At 33.2% G+C, this 24,068-nt stretch overlaps 1 protein-coding gene and 1 non-coding gene across 8 annotated transcripts; one reads left to right on the forward strand and one right to left on the reverse strand.

Annotated features, from left to right (window-relative positions):
* Nucleotides 1-816: 816 nt before the first annotated feature.
* Nucleotides 817-890, reverse strand: TRNAN-GUU. Its single transcript has one exon. It is a non-coding gene; the product is annotated as a tRNA-Asn (tRNA).
* A 3,136-nt stretch (nt 891-4,026) lies between these two features.
* On the forward strand, nt 4,027-23,529 carry LOC110617494 (eukaryotic peptide chain release factor GTP-binding subunit ERF3A). 7 transcript variants are annotated; one of them, XM_021760315.2, is made up of 19 exons: nt 4,027-4,196; nt 4,609-4,683; nt 4,874-4,948; nt 6,107-6,160; nt 6,257-6,361; nt 7,348-7,459; nt 8,306-8,351; nt 8,508-8,579; nt 14,720-14,782; nt 14,877-15,031; nt 15,210-15,274; nt 19,395-19,545; nt 20,137-20,242; nt 20,347-20,482; nt 20,721-20,785; nt 20,931-21,095; nt 21,329-21,401; nt 21,494-21,564; nt 23,131-23,529. In XM_021760315.2, exons 1-18 carry the CDS (start codon nt 4,193-4,195, stop codon nt 21,544-21,546), a joined length of 1,575 nt encoding a protein of 524 aa, XP_021616007.1. In that variant the 5' UTR covers nt 4,027-4,192; the 3' UTR covers nt 21,547-21,564; nt 23,131-23,529. The 7 variants fall into 7 exon arrangements, 6 of the variants coding, with proteins under 6 accessions (XP_021616007.1, XP_043813346.1, XP_021616006.1 ...); XM_021760314.2 differs by having other exon boundaries at nt 4,037-4,196; nt 4,871-4,948; XM_021760316.2 differs by having other exon boundaries at nt 4,038-4,196; nt 4,642-4,683; nt 4,871-4,948.
* Nucleotides 23,530-24,068: the final 539 nt, after the last annotated feature.

Consider the following 24,068-nt stretch of genomic DNA (forward strand, 5'->3'; position numbering starts at 1 on the left):
CATTTTTCAATTTATAATTAGTTTTACTAATTTTATAAGTTTTTTCTGAAATATAATGTACAATTAAAAAATTTAAAAATATAGTCTTCACTTATTTCACGAAAAATAAAAAAATATTTTTTTATATTTTTTCGTATTTGAAACACTAAAAAATTTAATCAATAAAAAATATTTTTTTAAAAAATAATTCTTCAAATTAAAATTCTTATCAAAATATTTATATATAAATTTATTAATAAATTTTATTTTTTAAATTAAAATCAAATAATAAAAAATAAATTTATCTTATTTAAAAATATTTTTTACAGAAAAAATATATTTTTAATTTAAAAAATAAAAAATATTAATAAGAAGCCTAGTCTTATATATATTTATATTATTTTTTACTTATAGTTGGCCACTTCATTAATGAGGATCATATTCACTTCGATTATAAAAAAAAAAAAATAAATAAAAGTGCAATTGATTTTCTTTTAAAAAATTAGTTCAATAAAATTTTTTTATTAAAGTTTATTTACAGAAATAACTAGTATTTAAAAAATATTTTTCATATCTATATAAAAATTATTTTTTAACAAAAAAAAATTATTATTCAGTATTTAATTTTAACTTTAAAAAATAAAATATATTAACAAACTATATATAAAAATTTTAATAAAATTGTAAAATATAAAAAATGACTTAATTTCTATTTTAATGAAGAAAATATTTTTTGGTTAATTAATTTATTTAAGTTGCGTTAGTTAAACAAATGAAGTGGAATATAAAATAAAAATTTTGTAAAATCATCGTATTATAAAAAATGTGCAATCGCTACGCTAGAAGGAGGGCTTGAACCTCCGACCTTGTGGTTAACAGCCACACGCTCTAACCAACTGAGCTATTCCAGCAACGCGAAATAAACTCTGCAAAGTTTATTTATATTATAATTCTTAGGCCCATTGTTTTGTGGCAACAACGTTTACAAAAATTAATGTGTGATTTCTGGATTTTTATTTTTATTCCTAGGAAAAAATTAAAATTTTGTTAAAATAATAATAGGAAAAAAATCTATCCTCTTCAAACTTTTACGATTTCACCATTTATATCTAATATCAACAAATGACTAACAAAATAATTATATAGAATGATACAAAGACCGACTATGTCAGAGTATGAAATCTGTAAATGACATTGGAAACTTCTTGTGTTATAGACAATTAATTAATAAAAAATAATTATTTTTATTATAATATTAATTGTTATCATTTAAAATAAAAAAATAAAACAAAATTTTAAAAATTTTCACAATAATTATTTATCTTTTTTTGGATTGATAGATGTCATAACCGAGATAACTTATTGATTTATTGCTTTTTCTATTATTTATTGTTTTATTTTTTCAATCATTTAAGTTATGTTTAACGTTAATATATGTATAATTTATGCAATTAATTATTTGTTATTTAACTATCACAATTATTTTTATTATTCAAAATAAAAAAATTATAATTTGAAAAATTTTCAATTTTTAAATGTAATTTTTTAATTAACTTAATTATACTTAAGATTTACACATATCTTTACTTATGCAATTAATTAATGTAATTAATAGTTTTTGTCATTACACATTTTCTTTAATAATTTAATAAAAATTTACTATTTAGTCTCAAAATATTTTCATTACATTCTTTTTATTATCTTTTTCATTAAAAATAATAAAAAAAAACAAATTTTTAAATTGAAATTTACCCTAATAACCCCTTTTTCTTTTTCTTCTTCAATAATCTAACTTTTTTCTTTTTCTTCATCCTCCTCAATAACTCAATTTTTATATTTCTTTCTCTTTCTCAATGATTTTATTTTTAAAATCCATTATTTTTCTTCTTTTTCTTCTTTAATAACTCACTTTTTAAAATATTTTTTTAACTTTTTTGTCCTTTTCTTCAATAACCCAATTTTTAAGATTAAAATTTTCTCATTCTCCTTTTTTTTAATAATTTAAATTTTTTATAAAAAAAATTAAAAAAGAAAAATTAAATCAAAAAATAAAATAAAGAAAAAGAAGGAAATACTTTAGTCTTTTAATATATTTTTAATAACAAAAATAAATGAAATTGGCCGACGCATACAGAGCAAAATTATTTATCATAATTGCATGTGGTGTTGAGATCAAATTATTTTAAAATCACCTTTCGATTAGTTTACCAAAAATAATTTATATTTAGAAAATATTTTTTAAAAAACTATTTACTTAGTGTATGCACATTTCATGAGAATTAAATTTAAATTTATTTTCTGTTGAAGTTTAAATGTTAAAAAGATAATTTACCTATGAATTCTATTGAAGAGGTTAAAAATATAAATATTATTTTTCAATCTAAATTTATTTTTAAAATATCAAAGAAATTCAAATAAAACTGAAAGAGCATAACTCATATTTTTAAATTATTATAATTAATAGTTTTATTTAGCTATTTTTAATAAAAATTTATTTATAAATTTAAATAAAAAAATAAAATTTAATATTTTCATCCCTACCGTACAATTTAAAAGTAAAATTTTCATTTGATCTAAATTTAAATCACACAAGACCAAAGAAAAATATAAAATTTGAGTAAATAATTTATCATCACATTAATTTATTTTTAGAGTAAAATACATTTATATTTTTCAGGCATATCAAAATTAATATATATCTTTTTCTATTTTTAAAATTAAATAACTTAAATTTTTTTAAATCTAAATTGAAAATCGCTCTATGAAAATAATATTTTTTGATAAAATTAAAATATAAACTAGACTATATATATTTTTTAAAAATTTAAAGATATAAATATTGATTTTAATATAATCTAATGATTAAATAATACTATATGTCTAAGATTATTTTTGAGTACTTTCAAAGATAATTAATGGAAGCACTTCGAGACTTAACCTGGTGGAAAATGTATCCTTGTAATCTTGTGAGGTCAAAGGTTCGACTCCCATCCCTATTTCAAAAAAAAAAAAGATAATTAATGGAAGATTAGATGGAGTAGCCTCTACTTTGATAAAATCAAAATATAACAATTAAATTATTGAATTTTACAAATAAAAAAAAAGTATAGGTTAATTTTGACATAATTGATAGAAAGAGTTTTCTCTTTAGTGAGGTTTTCTGGAAGAAGATTTCTTGTTCTCTTGTCGAAGTTTGTCAGCTTCCCATGGCCGGATTTTTTTCGCTTCCTTCTACTTGGTGGTGGCTCTTCTCTCATCCACCTCCAGCAATTGTATATAATTCTTTTATTTTATAGCAACTCCGATGGTTTTTTTTCTGGAGATTGTTTGAAGATCAGTTTATGGTGTATATTTTTTCGTACTTGGGTGGCAAACATAAGGAGGTATGGGTTGATTTTTCTTTTGGTTACATTGCTTTTTGCTATAATTTTTCTAGGTTGTGTTCTTTGAGGGTTGGGGTCTGGCAGTTGTTAATGTCTATTGTTCGCAAACTCCTGTTTCGAGAAATGTGTTAAGAACGCTGAAGAGCGTGACTTCTTCATTGTCGCGGTTTTTAGCTTGATTCGATGACATCCTTCATTGATAGGAGTTAAACCTTGTGTTTCCAGTACTGTCTTCTTGTCTACTTAGATCTAGTGGTTTTTGTTTTTAAGGTTCCTTTCTCCATCTCTCTTCTGGCAGTCTTTAACCTGCTCCAGCTTTTTCAATGCTACTTCAGTATGTTTGTATGCCTTATTGGCTCAGTAGTTGGAGGTTATTTGTCGCTTTTGATAGTCTCTTGTTGTTAGTTAACACAACTGGAGAAAGAGGTGCCTTGATCCACAAATGCTGCAAGGTCATTTGTCATATCAGGATTGGGCCTCTAAATTTGGGCTTTATTTTTCTTTTATTTTTGGGCCTGAAGGCTTGTAATTTTGGTTGTACTTTTCCGAACCCTTTTCTTTCTAATGATGGGAAAAAAATATTTTCGGTTGTCAGGATATTTTAACGAGCTGGAAATTCACACTCTTACGCATGCATTTTTACCCGTAAAAAGATATTTGTCTCATAAGATTTTCTTGTAAGGATAAAAAAGTACTGCACTCGAGAGTATTTGTATAATTTTCCCTTCCTGTAAACCCACACTGTCCATATTCGCTCGTCTCTCTCCCTCCCCTCCATTTCTCATCCCTCTTTTTCTCTCTATATCAAAACCCTAGCTATTCTCCAAATCATGGGTGCGTCTCCGAATCTACTTGCTAAACTTTTATCTTTCAATTTTTCTATTTATCTGATATGAATCTCTTATCTCTTTGATTTTCGTTGTTTGTGATCTACTATTTTGTGTTTGGTTTATTGTTACTGACAATCTGAGCTCTGATCTGAACTTACTAGTTTAATTAATTTCCTTGGATTATATGTTTAGTAGAATTTCTTTGTTTTCACAATTTCATGAAAATTTCGTTTCGTAGCTGAAATCAGGATGTAGTTTCTCTTTGAAGTTGTAATTTACTGGTACGATTGTGGAATTTTCATTCAGCGTTACCGAAGTAAGCTAAATTAGTTGGCGCATTTGCAAGGATTACTTTTTGCTGTATTGGATGATGAATGTGAATCTAAATTAATGTTTTTGATTTTTGTGGTGTTTAGTTTACCTGTGGTTACTCTTTGTTTTGATGGTAGATATTGAGGAGGAGATTCGCTCGTTACAACTTGACTCTGCAGGTGGTATTAGAAATAATATAGTTCATATATTTGATGAATGATATATATATATATATATATATATATATATATATATATATATATATATATATATATATATATATATATATATATATATATATTCCTTCTTATTCTTCTTCTCTACTATGTTTTCAATCTTACGTTGAATGCTTTAATCAAATCATAGCAGAAGATAATACTGGAGTTATTAACCCAGAAGATGCAAAGTTGGAGGAAGTGGAGAAGTTGGATAGAATGGAGGAAGGTTGGTGACACATTTAAATAAGTTTTTAGAACTTTGCCATTAATATATATATGTATATTTTGAAACAAGGGTGTTAATGGCTGAAAGACTGTACCTATTGCTAAGATTATAAATCTGCATTAATTTCAAATTGGATGACATAGAGCTTCTTGAACTACAAACAACCTCATAAAATTTTGAGATGGCTTACTATCAAATTTGATTATATGAGAATCATAGTTTTTAAAGCTTTGCCTCAGGCTGGAGGCCCAACAACACAAGGGCTAGCACCGGTTCACCTGAGTGTGGTCTTTTCTGGGTGCGAAGTGCAATGAAGGGGGTGCCTTTGTTATATTTTATGCCCCCTTCTACTTTTTCAGTTTACCTTATGTTCTTTTATCTGTGCTAATGCTAGTGATATAAGATTGGATATTAAGTTTATGGTATATTATATCAACAATTAAATTTCTATAGGATTCTCTGTACCAGTGTTTCTCTTTTGTTGGTAAATTTATTTCAATTTATTTGTAAACATTTTCCTAGAAACTTGTCAGATGAATTGATCTTTTGACATCATTGCCCTTCCAAGTTCCACCCTTTTTCTATTTAAAATCACTCAATATGTGGTTTGTCCATTAGGAAAATGAAAATCTAGTCTGCTTTTCTATTTATTTAGCCAAGATTGATGGAAAAAGGCCTAGGATGTGGTTCCATTCCAGAATCAAGTACATTTGTTTTTATTTTGGCCCTTGTTTTCTATTCTTATATTTTTTCTAGTCCTTCATACCTACTTGAACATATTTTATTTAAAAGAATGAACTAACTTTTCTCTATCATCTGTTTTCCTTTAAGATACATTTATGCATATGCATGCATGTATATATACAATGTCATTCTTTGCAAGAGGATTAAAAGTGTATCTCTTTTCTTAATTCTCACAAAAAAAAAATTCAAGATAAACTGTATTCTTCTCTCTCTCTCTCTCTCTCTCTTTAATCCTCTTTGCAGAATGTAATTTGAAGCGTAGATGCTCACATTTATGTGGAATTTATAAATGTTTATTACTTGGTCTTGTACACTGTCTCTGCTTGGTGACAGTTCTAATAAGTGCTTAAATATCTTTGATTAAAGTTTGGTATTTAATCTTCATTTGATAAGTTGTGCTTTGGGTATTTACAGATTCTAAAGATGATGTTAGTCTCAACTCTAAGGATGTGCAGGCTGAGTCCAAAGGTTCTTCTGTTTCTTTTGTTATATTTAATCTAGCTTTCCTTTTTGTAAGGAGGTTTATATATATATTCGCTTATTGTTTTGGTTTGCTTCTTACAGTAAAAGATAAGGCAGTATCTGCTCCAGGAGATGTTGAAACACCAGATGAGATGGAAGAAGACAATAAGAAGCGGCACTTGAATGTGGTTTTTATTGGCCATGTTGGTAGGTTAATTTATTATATGATTTTGCCCAGTGAATCTCATTTATATATATATTTATTTTTTCCTTTGATACCCTAATGTATCAAAAGATTATTATTTGTAGATAATTGGTTTCAAATAGAGCTGAATGGTGACTGCAACTAGTTTGGAATTAAAGCTTAATTGTTGTGGTTGGATACATAATTATTGATGTCATCCCATTTCTGTTAAGCAGCTATTGTTGGTGTTCAGTTTCGTGTTATTATACTGTTGCATCTAGTTGTCCTATTAGTGCTAATTGTTGTTTCCTTCTTGTTTGAATATTGATGTGTATTATTATCTCATTTTCCACTCACTAACAGGGTTGCATCTTCCTTCTTTTAAAAGGACCATTCTGCCTCCTTAATTTTTGTTTGGATCTAGGTTTTAATATCTATTCTTATCACAGCTGTGGTTGAGTCGTTGAGATCAAATTGTGGTGTTGCAGCTGGCCTTACCATGAACTATACTTAAAAATTTAGCTTGCAAAAGAAAGGGGTGTATAGCAAGTGGATATTTTATGATGAAGATGATGAGCTTCAGGAGAATGATTTGGAGCGCTTGCAGAATAGAACCATACAGTGCCAGATACAGGATAGGTCTTCCATAGGCCATTTTGCAAGGATTATAATGTCAAAATCACAGCTGTTGATTGTAGTGTTGTAGCTGGGCTTATCATGAATTATACTTAAAAATTTAGCTTGAAAAGAGGGGTATATAGCAAGCGGATAATTATGAAGAAGATGATTAGTAGGTTCTATTGGTGTTCCTTGCAACTAGTAACTGGTAGAATTGCATTATCCTCTTCTTGTATTAGAGTTTCATAAAATTGAAACTTGTTTGCTTACCTACTAATTTTTTGACTGTATTTTGCACCTGATTGCTCGAGTATGTTTTTCTTAAATGAATTAACCCTATATATTTGGTATTCTCTGAGTTCATTTTTTTTTCTGTTACTTTGGATTTTAGATGCTGGCAAGTCCACAACTGGAGGGCAGATACTTTTCTTAAGCGGTCAGGTTGATGATCGGACAATCCAAAAATATGAGAAAGAAGCTAAGGACAAGAGTAGAGAAAGCTGGTAGGGGTTCCTTTCCTGTCTTAATTCGCACTGCTCAAACTGATTTTTGATGGGTCTATTACTAAGTACTTGTGTGCCAGAAAGAAATTTGCTTATTATGTTGGTTGATTATGGCTATACAATTGGTCTGTTCTTATCTTTTTCTTTTCCCCCATTGCATTAGCGTTTATAAGTAGAATGACTCACCAATATCTGCAATTAGGACGACAAGTGAAATTACTACACCTATAATGATATTGAACTCTGATATCTTTCTCTCTCTATTTCTTAATGGGTTGATCAGATTAATAAATTTCTGGGGGGGATTTTGTTTGCCATTTTATATGTTCGGAGGTTTACTCGTCTCTTTGATAGTATACTAATCACTTTTTAGGGAACTCAGAAAAGAGCAACAAGGTTTTAACCCTCAGTAGGCTTGAACTGTATTACCCATGATGAAGCCTTAGTAGTATCTTGGTTTTGGCATTGTAACAGCTATCAAACTGCATAGGTTTTTGGATCCACATGCAGGTTAGCAAAAATGTTAGTCTTAAAATTTGATCTGCTGTTACGCCCTTACCACTTTGGGAGTAATCACCAGAGAAAAGAGTTTTAGCATCATTGTTCCTCTGATTTAGCTTTGAAGCCTGTAATAGATTCAATGATATGGGTTATGTTCTACCGAGCTTTTGGTAACAGAACTATATGATGGAATAATTTATTTATTCTTTTATTAACTTAAAATTTATTGTAATTTTCTAATCTTGCATTCATTAAGATATCTGATGTGCTGCAGCTTGGGTGTTTTAGTTCTTTCTTATTTAGTGAGTGCTTTCTTATAGCCACAATTATCTTCCATGTGATTAGGTACATGGCATATATTATGGATACTAATGAAGAGGAGAGGGTTAAGGTATCCTTAAATTTTCTGGGATTGTTGGTTTCATGAGGGTAGTTATTGTTACTTTCTTGCTAATGCAGTCTGTTGCTCCTATTCATCCATGTGGAGGACTGTATTACAACTTACAAGCTGGATACTGACATTCTAAATGTTTACCACTTATTGTAGGGTAAAACAGTTGAAGTGGGAAGAGCACATTTTGAAACAGAGACGACTAGATTTACAATTTTAGACGCACCGGTGGGGAATCACATTTCCATTCCTAATTTCCAATTTATTTATTCTAATTCTTTGTATCTAAAGTTGCTGCAATAAGTCGGTTTTACTGGATCAACGGATCAAAGTGTGTTCAAAAGCCACAATTTGCATTATTTCTGTTGGTTGAGAAGTGTAGTACTGGAAAATTGTCTTTTGGCTACATGTTCTTTAGCCAGTTGAATTGCCTTTCATTTGCTTTTTTTTCTTCCTCTCATTTCCGGTGAGATCACCCTTCTACATTCCCCCTTCTTCTGCAGTTTTACTTGCTTCTTGATTTATAGCTGTTATTGTTTACACGTTGCATAAATCACATAGATGTAATTTTTGTATAACAAAACTTTTGCTTGTTTATCTTGTAATATTCTTTATCTATCTTAAGATTCTCAGTCACAATTAATGTTTATATTGTTAAGAAGATTCTGTAAGTAGGTCAGAATCACTGTGTTAGTGCCTTAGTTTAGGAAGAAATTATTCATTCTAATTAGGAAGATGTTGTACCTCTAATTAAGCATGTTTCCTATTTAGTATCTGTAAATCCTATTTAACCCCAAAAACTTGAGGGAATAATCAAGCATCTTAATTCAAGCAGATTCTTCATATGTGTAGTATGGTATGTGTAGAATGATAATATTTGTTATATTTCACAATAGAGATTACAACCTATTTATACATGAGAGACGGTATCTGAACAGAAAGGAAAATCAAGCCTATGATTATACAATCCCTAAGATTAAGCAACTGACCCATCTATCAATATTTACTTCCTATATTAATATATTTTCTTTCTATAACTTATAACACTCCCCTCAAGTTGGATCATAAATGTTAATCATGCCCAACTTGTTACATATATAATCAACTCGAGTCCCATTTAGAGCTTTAGTGAAAATATCTCCTAATTATTCTCCAGTTCATATATGTCCTATTGATATTATCTTTTGTTGGACTTTTTCACGAACAAAATGACAATCAATCTCGATGTGTTTAGTCCTCTCGTGAAATACTAGATTGGAGGCAATGTGGATAACTGCTTGATTATCACACCACAACTTAACAGGCACTGAATTTGTGAACCCAACTTCTTCCAACAGTTGACGTACCCACAAGTAGGGATGGCAGGCGGGCGGGTTTTCACGGGTATCCGATCCGCCCAAACCCTATTAGGACGGATTTGGGTATTTACAAAACGGATTTGGGTATTTACAAAACGGATTTGGGCGGATTCGGGTTTGAAAAATTTTACCCGTCTTGGATTCGGGTAGGGTTCGGGATTAGGTGATCGGATACCCGTTACCCGAACCCGTTTAGCTATACTAACCCTAATTCCTTATCCCTAATTCATTTTCTCATTTTACTTGAGCTTCTCTCTCTGTCGGCGCCTCTCTCCCCCCTTCCCTTCCCATAATTTCCAATCGACGCCTCTCTCCCACTTCACTGACAACTGCCGGCAGCCTAGTCGGCACCGGCGACATTTGCTTCCTCTCCCCAGTCAGCGATATCTCCTTCTCTCTCTCCAGTCGGCGATATCTCCCACTTCCCAGTCAATGCATCTCTCCCCATTTCACTTGAGGAGTGCCGGCAGCTCAGTCGGCACCGGCAACGTCTCCTTTCTCTCCCCAGTTGACGATAAATCTTCTCTCTCTCCGGTCAGCGATATCTCCTTCTCTCTCTCCAGTGTGGCGACATCTCCCACTTCCCAGTCGGAGACAACTCTTCACTTACCAGGTTAATGTATTTTCCAGTTTAAATGTTATGCAGATAAACTTTACATCTTTTGGCACATTGATATATTTAGTCTCATGAATTGATTTTTTGAGCATCTTTTGTCAGGGGTTTTCCTAACCTTTCTTTTTGCTGTTGTCATCTTCTCTTGTGGTTTTTTTGGATGCTTGGCATTTGTCAATATTGTTTTGAATATTATACTGCAAACTGGGGGTTCTGGCTGACATGCTTGTTGTAGTCAGTAGCTATCTATTTTCGGAACTGCTAGTTTAGTAGTAAAGTAACACATACTGGAATTATGCTAGAAACATGAAAGAAAAAATACTCTTTTCTTTTTTCAGGCACTTAAAATGGTTTTGGAAAAGGAAAATTGGCTGAAATTACAATCAGATACTGTAAAAACAATCAGTTTTGATGGGCTTGTTGGGGATGGGGCACCCTTGATCGTTCCATCAGGTGGTGACTCCACTAATATCAGATTGCGTCATTCTCATAAACCATTGAATCTGGTTGACCCTACTGCTGAGAAGAATGGTTTTACAAGTCGGTCGGGTTCGGGTAGTGTGCGGGTATTGCTAAACGGATTTGGAACGGGTACGGGTAGTAAAATTAAAACACTAAACGGATTTGGGACGGGTTTGGGAATTTTATATATAATCGGGTTCGGATTTGGGTACTCCCAATTTCGCGGGTACCCTACCCGTTGCCATCCCTACCCACAAGATTTCACAAACGGCTTGTGCCATGGCTCGATATTCAGATTTAGCACTAGAACGGGAGACCACATTTTGTTTCTTACTTTTCCATGAGACCAAGTTATCTCCCACAAAAACACAATACCCAGTAGTTGACCTCCTATCAACTTTCGAGCCTGCCCAATCAGCATTAGAAAAACATTCAATATTTGAGTGCCTATGGTTACCATAGAATAGGCCTCGCCCTGGGGCCCTTTAAGGTAACAAAGAATCTGTCCCAGAGCATCCCATTGGGCAACAGTAGGAGAGGACATAAACTGACTTACCACACTCACTGAATATGCAATATCAGGATGAGTCACCATCAAATAATTCAGCTTGCCAACTAATCTTCTATACCTTCCAGGATCTGCAAATGGCTCACTGTCTTCTGTGGTAAGTTGAAGGTTAGGGGTCATTAGGGCATTACAAGGTTTAGCACCCAATTTTCCTGTTTCTGCCAACAAATTAAGAACATATTTTCTTTGAGATAAGAAGATGCCTTTCTTACACCGCATAATTTCGATTCCCAAGAAATATTTCAAGGAACCCAAATTCTTTATATGAAATTGTGTTTTAAGAAATTCTTTTAGGGATGTGATGCCAGCAATGTCACTTCCTGTAATGACGATATCATCCACATATACTACAAGCAGAATTACTCCACTATCAAAATTTCTATAAAACACTGAGTGATCACACTTACTTATCTTCATTCCAAACTGTTGGACCACCTCACTAAACCTGCCAAACCATGCCCGAGGACTCTGTTTCAAGCCATAAAGGGATTTTCGAAGTCTACAAACCTTACCTGACTCCCTCTGAGCAACAAAACCAGGTGGTTGCTCAATATAAATCTCCTTCTGAAGATCACCGTGAAGAAAAGCATTTTTAATATCTAGTTGATGCAAAGGCCAATCATGAGTAGCCGCCAAGGAAATAAACAATCGGACAGATGCGAGCTTGGTAACTGGGGAGAATGTATCAGAATAGTCAACTCCATAAGTTTGTGCATAACCTTTGGCCACTAAACGGGCCTTGAGGCGAGCAATAGATCCATCAGGGTTTACTTTCACTGCAAACACCCATTTGCACCCAATAGCCCGCTTTCCTGGGGGCAAGAACATCAACTCCCAAGTACCATCAGTGTCAAGGGCCATCATTTCCTCTTCCATTGCAGCACGCCAACCAGGATGGGACAAAGCCTCAATAACAGTTTTGGGAATTGAAATAGAATTCAAAGCAGTGACAAAACAACGAGAAGAGGAGGATAATTGATCATAAGAGACACAAGATGAAATAGGATAAGTGCAAGTACGTTTACCTTTGCCAAGAGCAATGGGCAAATCCAAATCAGACAGTGAAGGATCAGTGGGAGCAGGATCAGTTGACGAAGAAGCGGGTAGCGGAATGGAGTCAGAGTCCTCTAAGCGTCTCGAATACACATGAAAGATGGGAGGGCTACCTGGTACATGAGCGAAAGGTGTAGGAGTAGTCTGAGGAGACAGAGAGCGAACAGTGTATAACAAGAAGTCATCTTCCTCCTCCTAGGTATTATAAACAGATGATGGCGGAAAAAACGGAGCAGACTCAAAGAATGTTACATACGCAGACACAAGATACCGATTCAGATCATGAGAAAAACAACGATATCCTTTCTGACGTCGAGAGTGGCCAAGGAAGACACATTTGAGTGATTTGGGATCCAATTTAGTAACCTGTGGACGAACATCACGAACAAAACAAGTACAACCAAAGATACGTGGATCAATAGGAAACAAAGATTTAGTGGGAAACAAAATGTTATAAGGGATATTACCATGAAGGATGGAGGAAGGCATGCGATTGATAAAAAAACAAGCAGTGGATACAGCATTAGCCCAAAAACATTTAGGTACCTTTATTTGGAATAAGAGGGCTCTGGCTACTTCAAGAAGATGCCGATTTTTTCTTTCAGCAACTCCATTTTGTGAAGGAGTGGCAACACAAGAGGACTGATGAAGAATCCCTTTTTGTAATAAATAAGATTGAAATTCTCCAGAGAGATACTCTTTAGCATTATCACTTTGTAATATACGGATGGAAGTATTGAATTGGGTTTGAATTTCAGCATAAAATGCACAAAAAATAGAAAATAATTCTGAACGACTCTTCATTAAAAATAACCAAGTAGTACGAGAGAAATCATCAACAAAAGTAATAAAATATTTAAAGCCAGACTTAGACACAACAGGACAAGGACTCCAAACATCTGAATGGACTAACTCAAAGGGGGACGAAGCCCGTTTATTGACTCGAGACAGTGTACGTAAACAATGATGTTTGGCAAATTGACAAGATTCACAATCTAGAATAGACAAAGAATGAAACTGTGGATATAACTTCTTTAAAGCCGAAAGAGAAGGATGCCCCAAACGACAATGAACATCAAAAGGTGTTAAACGCGTGGAGCATACCAGAGATCGAGGAGATCGAGGTAGTTGCTTATCCAAGACGTAAAGACCCTCTGACTCACTCCCTCTACCAATAATCTGCTTCGTCGAAAGATCCTGAAAAATACAGTGATCATGAAAGAATGAGACACAACAATTCAATGCACGAGTGAGTTTACTAACGGAAAACAAATTAAATGCGAGCTTAGAGAGACATAACACAGAGGATACAAAAAGAGAAGGGGTTAAGTTGACATGACTAGAACCCATGACAGAAGATTTAGTGCCATCAACAAGAGTAACATAAGGCGATGTATGAGACTCAAGATTGGACAAAAGGGTAGAATTAGCTGACATATGATCGGTAGCACCAGAATCAATAACCCATTTGGAGGATGAAGACACAAGACATGCAGTAGAGTTACCTGACTCGGTGATTGCAGTGATAGAGGAGGAACTAGAGGATTTTAGAGATGATTGGTATTGGATGAATTGTGCATACTAATCTGCAGATATCAAAATTCCCTGATCGGAAGATCCATTCAATTTGTGTTCCGTGATTTTAGTCATCATAAGAATCACATCAGTTACAGTGGTAATTTTAACTTCAGCCATAAGGACAACTAACCCAAAACGATAGCAACAAAAGAAACACAGAATCAGAAAACAGTACCCGGCGTGAACAGTACCATGTGAACAGTACTCGCGAATAGTACGGATGAACAGTACCAATGAACAAAACCCGAACAGCAAACAAACTTCAGATCTGACAAGGGAACGATGTGGCGACTCCAACGATGGTGAGATCCAAATGTTACCCTTTATGGGTAACCCAAATGAACAGAGCCCTAGGTCTCCAAATTTTTTTTTTATTTAAACTTGACTAGAGAGAAAAAAAAATAAATCTCTACGAGAATGACTATGATATCATGTAGAAGGATAATATTTGTTATATTTCACAATAGAAATTACAACCTATTTATACATGAAAGACGGTATTTAAACAGGAAGGAAAATCAAGTCTATGATTATACAATCCCTAAAATTAAGCAACTGACCCATCTATCAATATTTACTTCCTATATTAACATATTTACTTTCTATAACTTATAACAGTATAGATGACAGACCTTCATGTTTTCTTTCACTTTTAACTTTTTGTGTGATGAAAGATTTCACATTGTGCTTTTTGCTTGATTAACCATTTTCTATTGTGCTTTCATTATATATATAGGGTCACAAGAGTTATGTTCCTAATATGATTAGTGGAGCCTCTCAAGCTGATATTGGTGTACTGGTGAGTTTGTATTGCTTAATTTTGTTTTTTGCCTATTCTTTTTGGGGGTCTTGGTTATGGGTTTTTGATAGACTTTCATTCTCTTACTAATTAGGTGATTTCTGCTCGGAAAGGAGAATTTGAAACTGGGTATGAAAGAGGTGGGCAGACCCGTGAACATGTTCAGCTTGCAAAGACATTAGGGGTCTCGAAGCTTCTCGTCGTTGTAAATAAAATGGATGATCCCACTGTGAACTGGTCAAAAGAAAGGTGCTTTTCTTGGTTTAATTTGTCTGTGCGTGTATTATGTGTAGACATGAATAACTGTGTGCCTTTTATTTTGTTTGATTGCACTTTTTGTAAATGGCCAAAGGAGTATTTTTTGCGTGTGTGCATGCATGTGTGTGGTCCTTTTAGTAGTTTTTTTATGCTATTTTCCCCCTCTCAGGTATGATGAAATTGAATCAAAGATGATACCGTTTCTAAAGTCTTCAGGCTATAATGTGAAGAAAGGTACTGGATGTTTTTTTTAAATGGATATAACCTATCAGATAATTAATCCTATAAATTTTTATGCATTTCCATTTTACATTATGCCTAATTTTAAATTAAAGTTTAGTGGTATCATTGATCACATTAGAACTTTGTCAGTATTTATTGGGATGTGTTAGAAATAATTAATTGGGATGAAGTAAAATAATTTTGGTAAGTTGGCTTGCAATGCTGCGAAGATGAGTCTTCTTGTTTTGCTGTGGTGAGCTAGAGTTGCCATGCTACATTTTTTAGCTGTCAATGATTTTCTGGTTTCTGGTTAGTAATGTGTTCAGGTTGATATGTTTGTGTATGGGTCTTCAAGCTCACTCTTCTCTGTTTATTCTTTCCTTCTATTCTCTTATTCTCTTATTCTCCTCTCCCCCCCCCCCCCCAAAAAAAAAAAAAAAAAAAGAGAAAAGAAAAGAAAATTGCATCTGCTAGATCGAACACATGGTTTGAGGTTCTGAACCTAGCATCTGATTCTGAGTTGAGTCTTTTTTGTTCCAGTGCCATGGGTGCCTCCTTTTACTTGTTTAGGATAAATATGGTAGAGCGGTCCACTGCAAAAGGTTGTGAGAGCTGACAATCTATGACAATCTCCAACCTTATTGCCAGGGTATGCATGAAGAGCACACTTTCTTGTGTCCCTTCATTATTTTTGTTGCCCATTTAAAAAACATAGCAAGTTAAGTGATTCACTAAACATGTTTGCAATGTGGTGTGTGCATAAAAAATGTAGTACGCTGGCATTCCAGAAGGACCAGAACATTTTGTTACATGTCTTGGATCGCTAAAATAGGATTCTGAAGGGATAAGAAAGAAAATAGGAGATGAAGAAGAATAAGAAGTCACTTAACAAGAAAAAGAAAGGAAGAATGTTGTGAAGGTTAAGAAGATAATGGGACTCTTTCTTTAATTTTATCTTAAGTGGAGTTAGGTGAGGGAAATATTTGACTAATTGACAGCTTAGGTGAGATTCTAGGAAATAGGAACTGTTGTTATTTCAGAATTAGGCCCTTGAGTAGTGTGAACTTTGGGATCTGCCAGTGGGCTTCACAGTTGGCCCAGTTTGCCAAAATGGCGTAAGCCATTTTTGACTTTGCTGGGCCACCATGCGTATGCCCATTGTTGCTTTCATTCCCAATCAATGTGGGACCGAATTTCACATTCCAACACTCCTGCAACTGGGCTGGACCTTTTGAGGCCCTATTATAATTTTCCTTACAAGTGCCTGGGTCTAGCCTCCATCTTTATATCCAGCCTACCCATGCTTCTCTATATGGGCTTGGGTCTAGCTCTATTTTGAGCTCATTCATGCTTCTCTACATGGGATTGCGTTTGGTCACCATTTTTTTTTGGTAAATTATGCTTTAATATTTGAGTTATATCATAATTAACGGATCAGTCCTGTATTTTTAAAACCGAACACTTAAACCCCTTTATTTTCATTTTATCTAGATGCACAATCCTTCTATTCATTTCTCTGGATGTTCAAAGGTAAATGATTGGTCAAACATCTGAAAACTATTTTTTCTACTCACAATACCCTTATTGCACCGTACAACACATATAAAAGAAATTTTTATATCTAAAAATCCAAATTCTCCTTCTTTCGTTTTTATTTTTATTTTGCAACTTTTATGTATTAAAACAGATCAGTTTCTGGATTCAAAACCTATAGTTTTACATTTAAGTCCTTATCAGTCCTTGGATTCAAAATCTGCAGTTTTCTCAAAATTTCTACTATTTTTAATTTTCTTGGTATGAAATCAAACTAAATATATAACATTAACTCTTTTCTTTTTATGTACAAACACAAAACAATTTGAAATTTTCTGGCTTGCTGCCATTTCACAAATTTTCTGGGTATAGAATTCAAATAATTATAAACACTTAAATCCTTCAATTTTTATGTATTAAACAAATATTCAAAATTTGTAGTTCTCAAAATATCTACCATTTTCAATTTTCTTGGTATAAAATAAAACTAATATATAACATTAACTCATTTCTTTTTATACACAAACACAACACAATTTGAAATTCTGGCTTGCTACCATTTCACAAATTTTTGGAGCATAGAATTAAAGTAATTATAAACATTTAAGTCCTTCCATTTTTACATATTAAAACGGATCAGTCCTGGTTTTCTCAAAATTTCCACCATTTTCAATTTTTTCTAACTTTCCAAGCCAAAGCAAACATTACAAAATAAACATTTTCATTCATTCAAACACCCCATACAATTAAACCATTTTTGTTACTACTACAAGCAATAAAAATATACAAATTAACAGTAAAGTTTTCAAATTTCCTAATAGACATCTATTAACTTGCTATTCACCTTCGGAGGAGAATGAGAAAGGAAGGAGGATGAGAAAGGAAGAATGAAGATTTAGATTTTTAGACGTAAATTTTTTTTATATGTGTTGTATGGTGCAATAAGGGTATTGTGGGAAAAAAAATTTTCAGAGGTTTGATCAATCATTTACTTTTGAACTAAAGGAGAAATGGATGGAGGGACTATGCATTTGAATGGAATGAAAATAGAGGGGTTTAAGTGTTCAGTTTTAAAGAGACTAAAGTGTAATTTACCCTTTTTTTTTAATCTAATAATTAGTACCACTAATAATAATCGCAATTATGTTCTTTAATGATTTAAAGTAATAATAGGTGCACTGAATTGTGTCAAATAAGCATAATTCACGTGCCACGATCTAATTGGCATACTTACACCTTGTGTGCACTGGATTTAGTTTAGTGGCATAGAATGTATTATACCAGTATCATGACCAAAGGGGTACCACATTAAAACAAAATACATGTTAAAGATTTCAAGGGATGCTCAATATATAGCATGTATATTGTATGGTTGTGAGATGTCTGAAGGAATTGACATATGGGAAGCCTCTGGGATTGAGTTAGTTTTCCCTCCTGCATTTTTTTTGAAAGTTTGAGATGGCTCAATCCTCCAGTATGGCAGGACGTGATGGTTGGGGATGATAGAAATCTTGTGGGAGCCTACCATACACTTTACACTCTGGTGTTCAACAAGTAGGCTTTGGTGGAAGACTGCTTGGCATACGAGGTTTGGTGATTAACTGGAACCCATTTTCTTCAGGGATTTCAATGAGGATGAGAAGATTTCTATTGTGCTTGTCTTTAGCAAGTTGGCAGCAATGAGGAGACAGATTGCATGGGTGGAATGCTACAAAGGATGTGAATTTCATTTATAAGCTTTTTTGGATCTAATTAGAGTTACAAGTGAATATTTCCCTTGCCTGAAAAGTTTAATCTAAGATAAAGATACATTGGATGTGGATGATTTAAACAAAACAATTTCCTTGGTTGGATGACAGATGTAGTGCAATAGGGAATAGGGATGAGGAATTTTGGAAGAACTTCTTCAAGATTAGGATGGTATTAGAGTGGTTGCAAAATGGAAAAAAGTGGGGATTATTTATATTCCTGGTTTTTCTGAAATTGGAGAGGAAATGCATGGGATTGAAGGAAGTTTCATTCTGAATTGAAAGTCTAAAATATTATATCTTGTGATGTGCTGCAAGTGGAACTTCTTTTTTCCTTATATTTTTGTTTTCTTAACTTGCTTTGTATGCATTAAGAGTCAGGGAGTTAGTATCTCTCTTCTGGCATTGGCTACTTATTAATTTGTTCAGTTTCATTATATATAAATAAAATAAAAGGCTGATAGTTTGTCAGGTCATTGTGCTTTATACCAAAAGTGGTTCAGTTGTAAATCTGAGGTGCTTTTGGTTGGTGAAAGTTCTTGGTTTTTGTTTGGGCTTTGGATGTTCTTGTGGCTTGGCCTTTTTAGAACCAAATCCTATATATGTGTATATACATTATCCATGCTTTCATCATTGTTTTTCTCATCTGAGCAACTGGTCTTCAAATGAAGTTTGCGAATATGTTATCATCTGGGCTCAAAATACAAAAAGCTAAGATAATAAGTTGTAAATTTATAACTGGATTTTTTATGTGATTGCTTGTTATTTTGATGATATGAGTGTAATGTTCTAGGTACATGACATTATCTAAATATCTTTTGAGCGTTATTATTATTATTTCAAATATGCAGATGTCCTGTTCCTACCAATATCTGGGCTGCTTGGTACAAATATGAAAACTAGAATAGATAAAAGTGTGTGTTCATGGTGGAATGGCCCGTGTCTTTTTGAAGCTCTAGATGCTGTTGAGGTTCCTCTACGAGATCCAAAAGGTCCTTTTAGGTGAGTCATTTTTGTTCTTTTCCATTCATCTCTTTGCTGGTCCATTCTACATTGTTTGCTTTTAATAGGCAAATATTCTTTTTGCATGGTCTTTAAGAGCTTGATAATATTTCCAAGGTGCACTTTTTCTTTTGGAATCAAAGAAAAGAATGTCTATTCCTTTTACGGTATCTGGGTATCCCAATTTTTGTTTCATTTTATTGCACTATGTCAATTCTGACTGCTTTTGAATTGGTTTATATATTTGTATTCCTCTTCTCTGAACATACATCTTTATTACTTTCTAGCACCTACAAGAATTCAAACGATAATATTTGGCTTAAATCTCCTGTTCTGAGGAGAGTTCAAATGTCAATGTTATGCAACTGTTAGCTGGGGAGGTGTTCATTTGTTGATGCATGAGAGGTTCTGAACATTGATATGGAATGCTACTGTATTAGTGGGAGTTCTATCTTATTTTTTTGTTACTTTCTTTTTTTTTTGACTCTGCACTATTTAGAAGATCTTCATTGTTGAATTCAGTTCCTCTGAGCTATTGTTGATCTTAAACTTTTTTCTGATCCATGAGCTACTGTTGATCTTAATTTGCAGGATGCCTATTATTGACAAATTTAAAGATATGGGAACTGTAGTCATGGGCAAAGTAGAATCTGGTAGTATTACTGAGGGCGATTCCTTGTTGGTCATGCCAAATAAAGTGTGTTCTCTAAACTTGAGTTGATCTCTTTACTCTCCTTTTCAGTTATTCTTAATTCATTGCTGTTGTAATGAGGCCTGAGGGTTATATGTATCAATCTGCAGACTCAGGTGAAAGTTGTTGCTGTATATTGTGATGAAACCAAAGTTAGGTGTGCGGGGCCTGGAGAAAATCTTCGTGTTAGATTATCTGGGATTGATGATGAGGATATATTGGCAGGTTTTGTCTTGTCAAGTATTGGTAAGTTGTTCTGTTAGTCTATCCCTGATGTACCAAATAAGGTCCTATGCTTGTTGTAGTAATGGGAAGCTAAATTTGTCAGTGAGGACTTTCTGCCTTCTGTGTATCTGCAAGTCCATTTGTCTGAATGTAAATTTTCACCATTTCGTTTGTGCTCTCATGCTAATGTATGGGCATGCTTTTGGGTCTCTGCCAAAATTTTTATGTTAATCCTGTGATTTTTCTTTTCATTGCACAGCAAAGCCAATAGCTTCAGTTACAGAATTTGTTGCTCAACTGCAAATCCTTGAATTGCTGGACAACGTATTCTCCCAACTTCAATATTCTGATCCATATTTGCTTTTCCTGTCTTTTTTCAGTAGACAATCGTGATGTCAACTTTTTCTTAGATATAATACCCTGATGATAATTTTAATTGACTAAAGTGCTGATAACTTGCTGCTTCTAGGCGATTTTTACAGCTGGCTATAAGGCTGTTTTGCACATTCATTCTGTAGTTGAGGAATGTGAGATTGTTGAACTGCTACAACAAATTGATCCAAAGACAAAGAAACCTATGAAAAAGAAAGTCCTCTTTGTGAAGAATGGTGCTGTTGTTGTGTCTCGCGTTCAGGTATTTGGTTCAGCCTTCTTTTCATTTTCCTTCTACACAAGTTTGTCTGTAGCTTGTTTCCTGGAAGAGCTTGATTGTAGCTGTGCTTAAATTTTTGAGTCTATAGGATTCAAATGCATAGAATTATGCGCTCATTCAAGCATAAATAGTACATTAATTTTTGATGGTTTGATACATGAGTGTGTAAAGTATTATCTGATATGTATTTTGATATTTGATGATGTGCTTCTCAGGTAAATAACATGATATGCATTGAGAAGTTTGCAGATTTTCCTCAACTTGGCAGGTTTACTCTTCGTACTGAAGGTAGGTCTATGAATATTGCTGTTGTCTTGCTGATGCATGATTAATTCATGTTCTTTGCGGTCAACTCTGAATTGGAGTCCTGGGCTTTACAGGGAAAACAGTTGCTGTGGGGAAAGTCACTGGACTTCCTTCAGTTTCTAGTTAAACAGTTTTGGTGTTACAGGTGATTATGTAAATTTAATTTAAATATTTCTTTCATTACATTAAATTGTTTATGTTCCAAGTTCCCCTGGGCGTCATTTTCACTGAACCCTGCTGGATGCCAAGTTTTTAGGAGTTTTTCATTTTGCTTTTGATTAATTTAGTCATTTTGCTAATTGTTAAAGAAATTTAATGGTCATGCTGAGTGAGATGGTCAATTATCTGACATTTTTGTTCGGCACTCATGGATCAGGGTATTATAAATATTGCCCTTTATGTACTGAATGAGACAATGGTGGAGTTTGAGTGGATCAATTTGATATTTGAGGAGGGTGAATTGGACCTTTTATTGAAAATTTTCAAATTCTGCGCTTGCTTGAGGATTTGTGAATTGGATGATCAAGTGCTTCCAAAAAGTAATTCAAATATGTGCAATAACTCAATAATGACAACTCAATGAACAATGTTGGTCATTTTATGTACTCTGAGAACACGGTCTGTATTGGTCTAGAATGGGTGTAACAGGTGATACACAGATATAAGGGAATATGAAACATTATATATCAGTAGTTTATGTGAAAATCAGAAATTCTTTGCCTTGTTTGGTGTCCTGAGTTCTTTTTATAGATTGATCCAATCAAAAGGAATATATTTCCACTTTTTAGGAGAATTGAGGCAGCCTTAGAACATGATGATAGGAAGGAGAGGTTAAAGAAAAGGGAAGAGAGTGGTGGGGAGCATACTTTGTATTTTTATTGCCTTTTAAAGATGTTCTACAGAATGGGATGGGGGTTTATTTTTTAACTTTGTTTGTACTTTTCTTTATTTGGTTAATATTTGGTACGGTTGGCAATGCAATTATATTCAACCAAAATGTGAACTGATTAGTAATTGTCTCACAAACCTTCAACCCGTGCAGGACCTATTAGTAAAAAGGGTGCACTATCCTGCATAAGTGCATAACCTAATTAGTAAGTAGGTTTTGTTAATAGTTTAACCTATTTAGCAATCTGTGAAAACTTATTTCTTCTAGCTTGTTTATATAAAGCATTTTCTTTTCCCACTATAGGTGATTGATATACAATACTATGATGATATTTAGTCCAATGTTAGGTTCATTGTTGACTTAAGTCATTTTGCTAATGGTCTTGAGAAAAATACTAACAACGAAGGTAACCAGTTTGGTCTACTTTGGACCAATTCAATCTGATCTATTTTACCATTTCTGATTTCAAAATCACTTCTAAATCCATTATTTAAATCCATGTGCTCAACTTCCCTACCTCACCATATTTAAGTTGGGTTATTCATTATGTGAATGCTGCCCTGTTTGGGAAAAATTATTTATTTGTTTTGTTCATACCTATTTAGCATTGTTATTAGAATTATATTAGGATTTGATTGTTTATTTGACTTCTATTTGATTTGTTTGATTAACATTACTGGCACTAAGTCTTGTCTACTTGTGCTATCCATGTTGCATGATATTTGGTCATATAGAAAATTTTCAGGGTTGGGGTTTATATGGTGTATTGGCTTGCAATTTGTCGTGCATCTTCTTAACATTTTTTTAATATTTTACATGCAGTTTTGATTCAAAAGGATAGCTTTTTCTTTCTCGCGTACTTTGCGTGAAGTGCCAGCATGCCGAACTTGTTAACATATGGTAGTTTCATATATTTTCATGGAATGAAGCTCCTATAGTTACATGGTGAGTTGGTTATTTTGCTGCTTTTTGGTGTTCTCAAAATCCAGAATTCTCAGGTATTCATGATTTAGATATAAGAAATGCAGAGCATGCCCCTTACTTAACTGGTGGTAATTAACCAGTTTTATCTGTTGTAGCTTTCTCAGTATGGTTGAAATTGAGTTACTGATTCCCAGAGTTTAGAATGTAGCGTGGGCACTTGTCTAATACCCATTAAAGTGTATATTGGTTTCAATTATCGTTTATTTTTTTAGTGGTTTTGGCTTTGCCGAGTTTTTACGGGCATTGTTTCTTGCTTGATTATTTACATATCAGGTTGTGATAAATTGTTTTGGTATTTCTTTCAAATACATCCAATTCATTTTGGCAATTAAGTTTGAAAAGGACAATGGGATAGTATTCAATTCAAAGAATATTTATTCTAAATAAATACTAATGTTTATTTTTTATTGGTCTTTTTATACTAGATTTTAGAGCATTCGATTCAAATCGAAATAACAAACTGAACCGATTAATTTTGAAAATTTAATTTTTTTATTTGGTTTGGTTGAGTTATAATTTTTTTTAAAAATTAGTTATTTCTGTCGATTTGATTTTAATTAGAAAATTCAGTTTAACTGAACCGAATATAAAAGAAAACGTTTTCAATAAGACTTCTAATTTAAACCTTAGCTCCCCACTCCTTAAACACCTCATGCAGACACAATTCATGATACTTAATCTTTTCAATTTCCCTTGCCCCAATCTCATTTCCTCTCTCCTTCTCCTCTCCTCCTTTCTCACTTGAAAATTGAATCTGCTATTATTGTCATCGAGGA

This window comes from Manihot esculenta, chromosome 6 (assembly GCF_001659605.2).
Source record: "Manihot esculenta cultivar AM560-2 chromosome 6, M.esculenta_v8, whole genome shotgun sequence".
In the NCBI taxonomy this organism is placed as follows: Eukaryota; Viridiplantae; Streptophyta; class Magnoliopsida; order Malpighiales; family Euphorbiaceae; genus Manihot; species Manihot esculenta.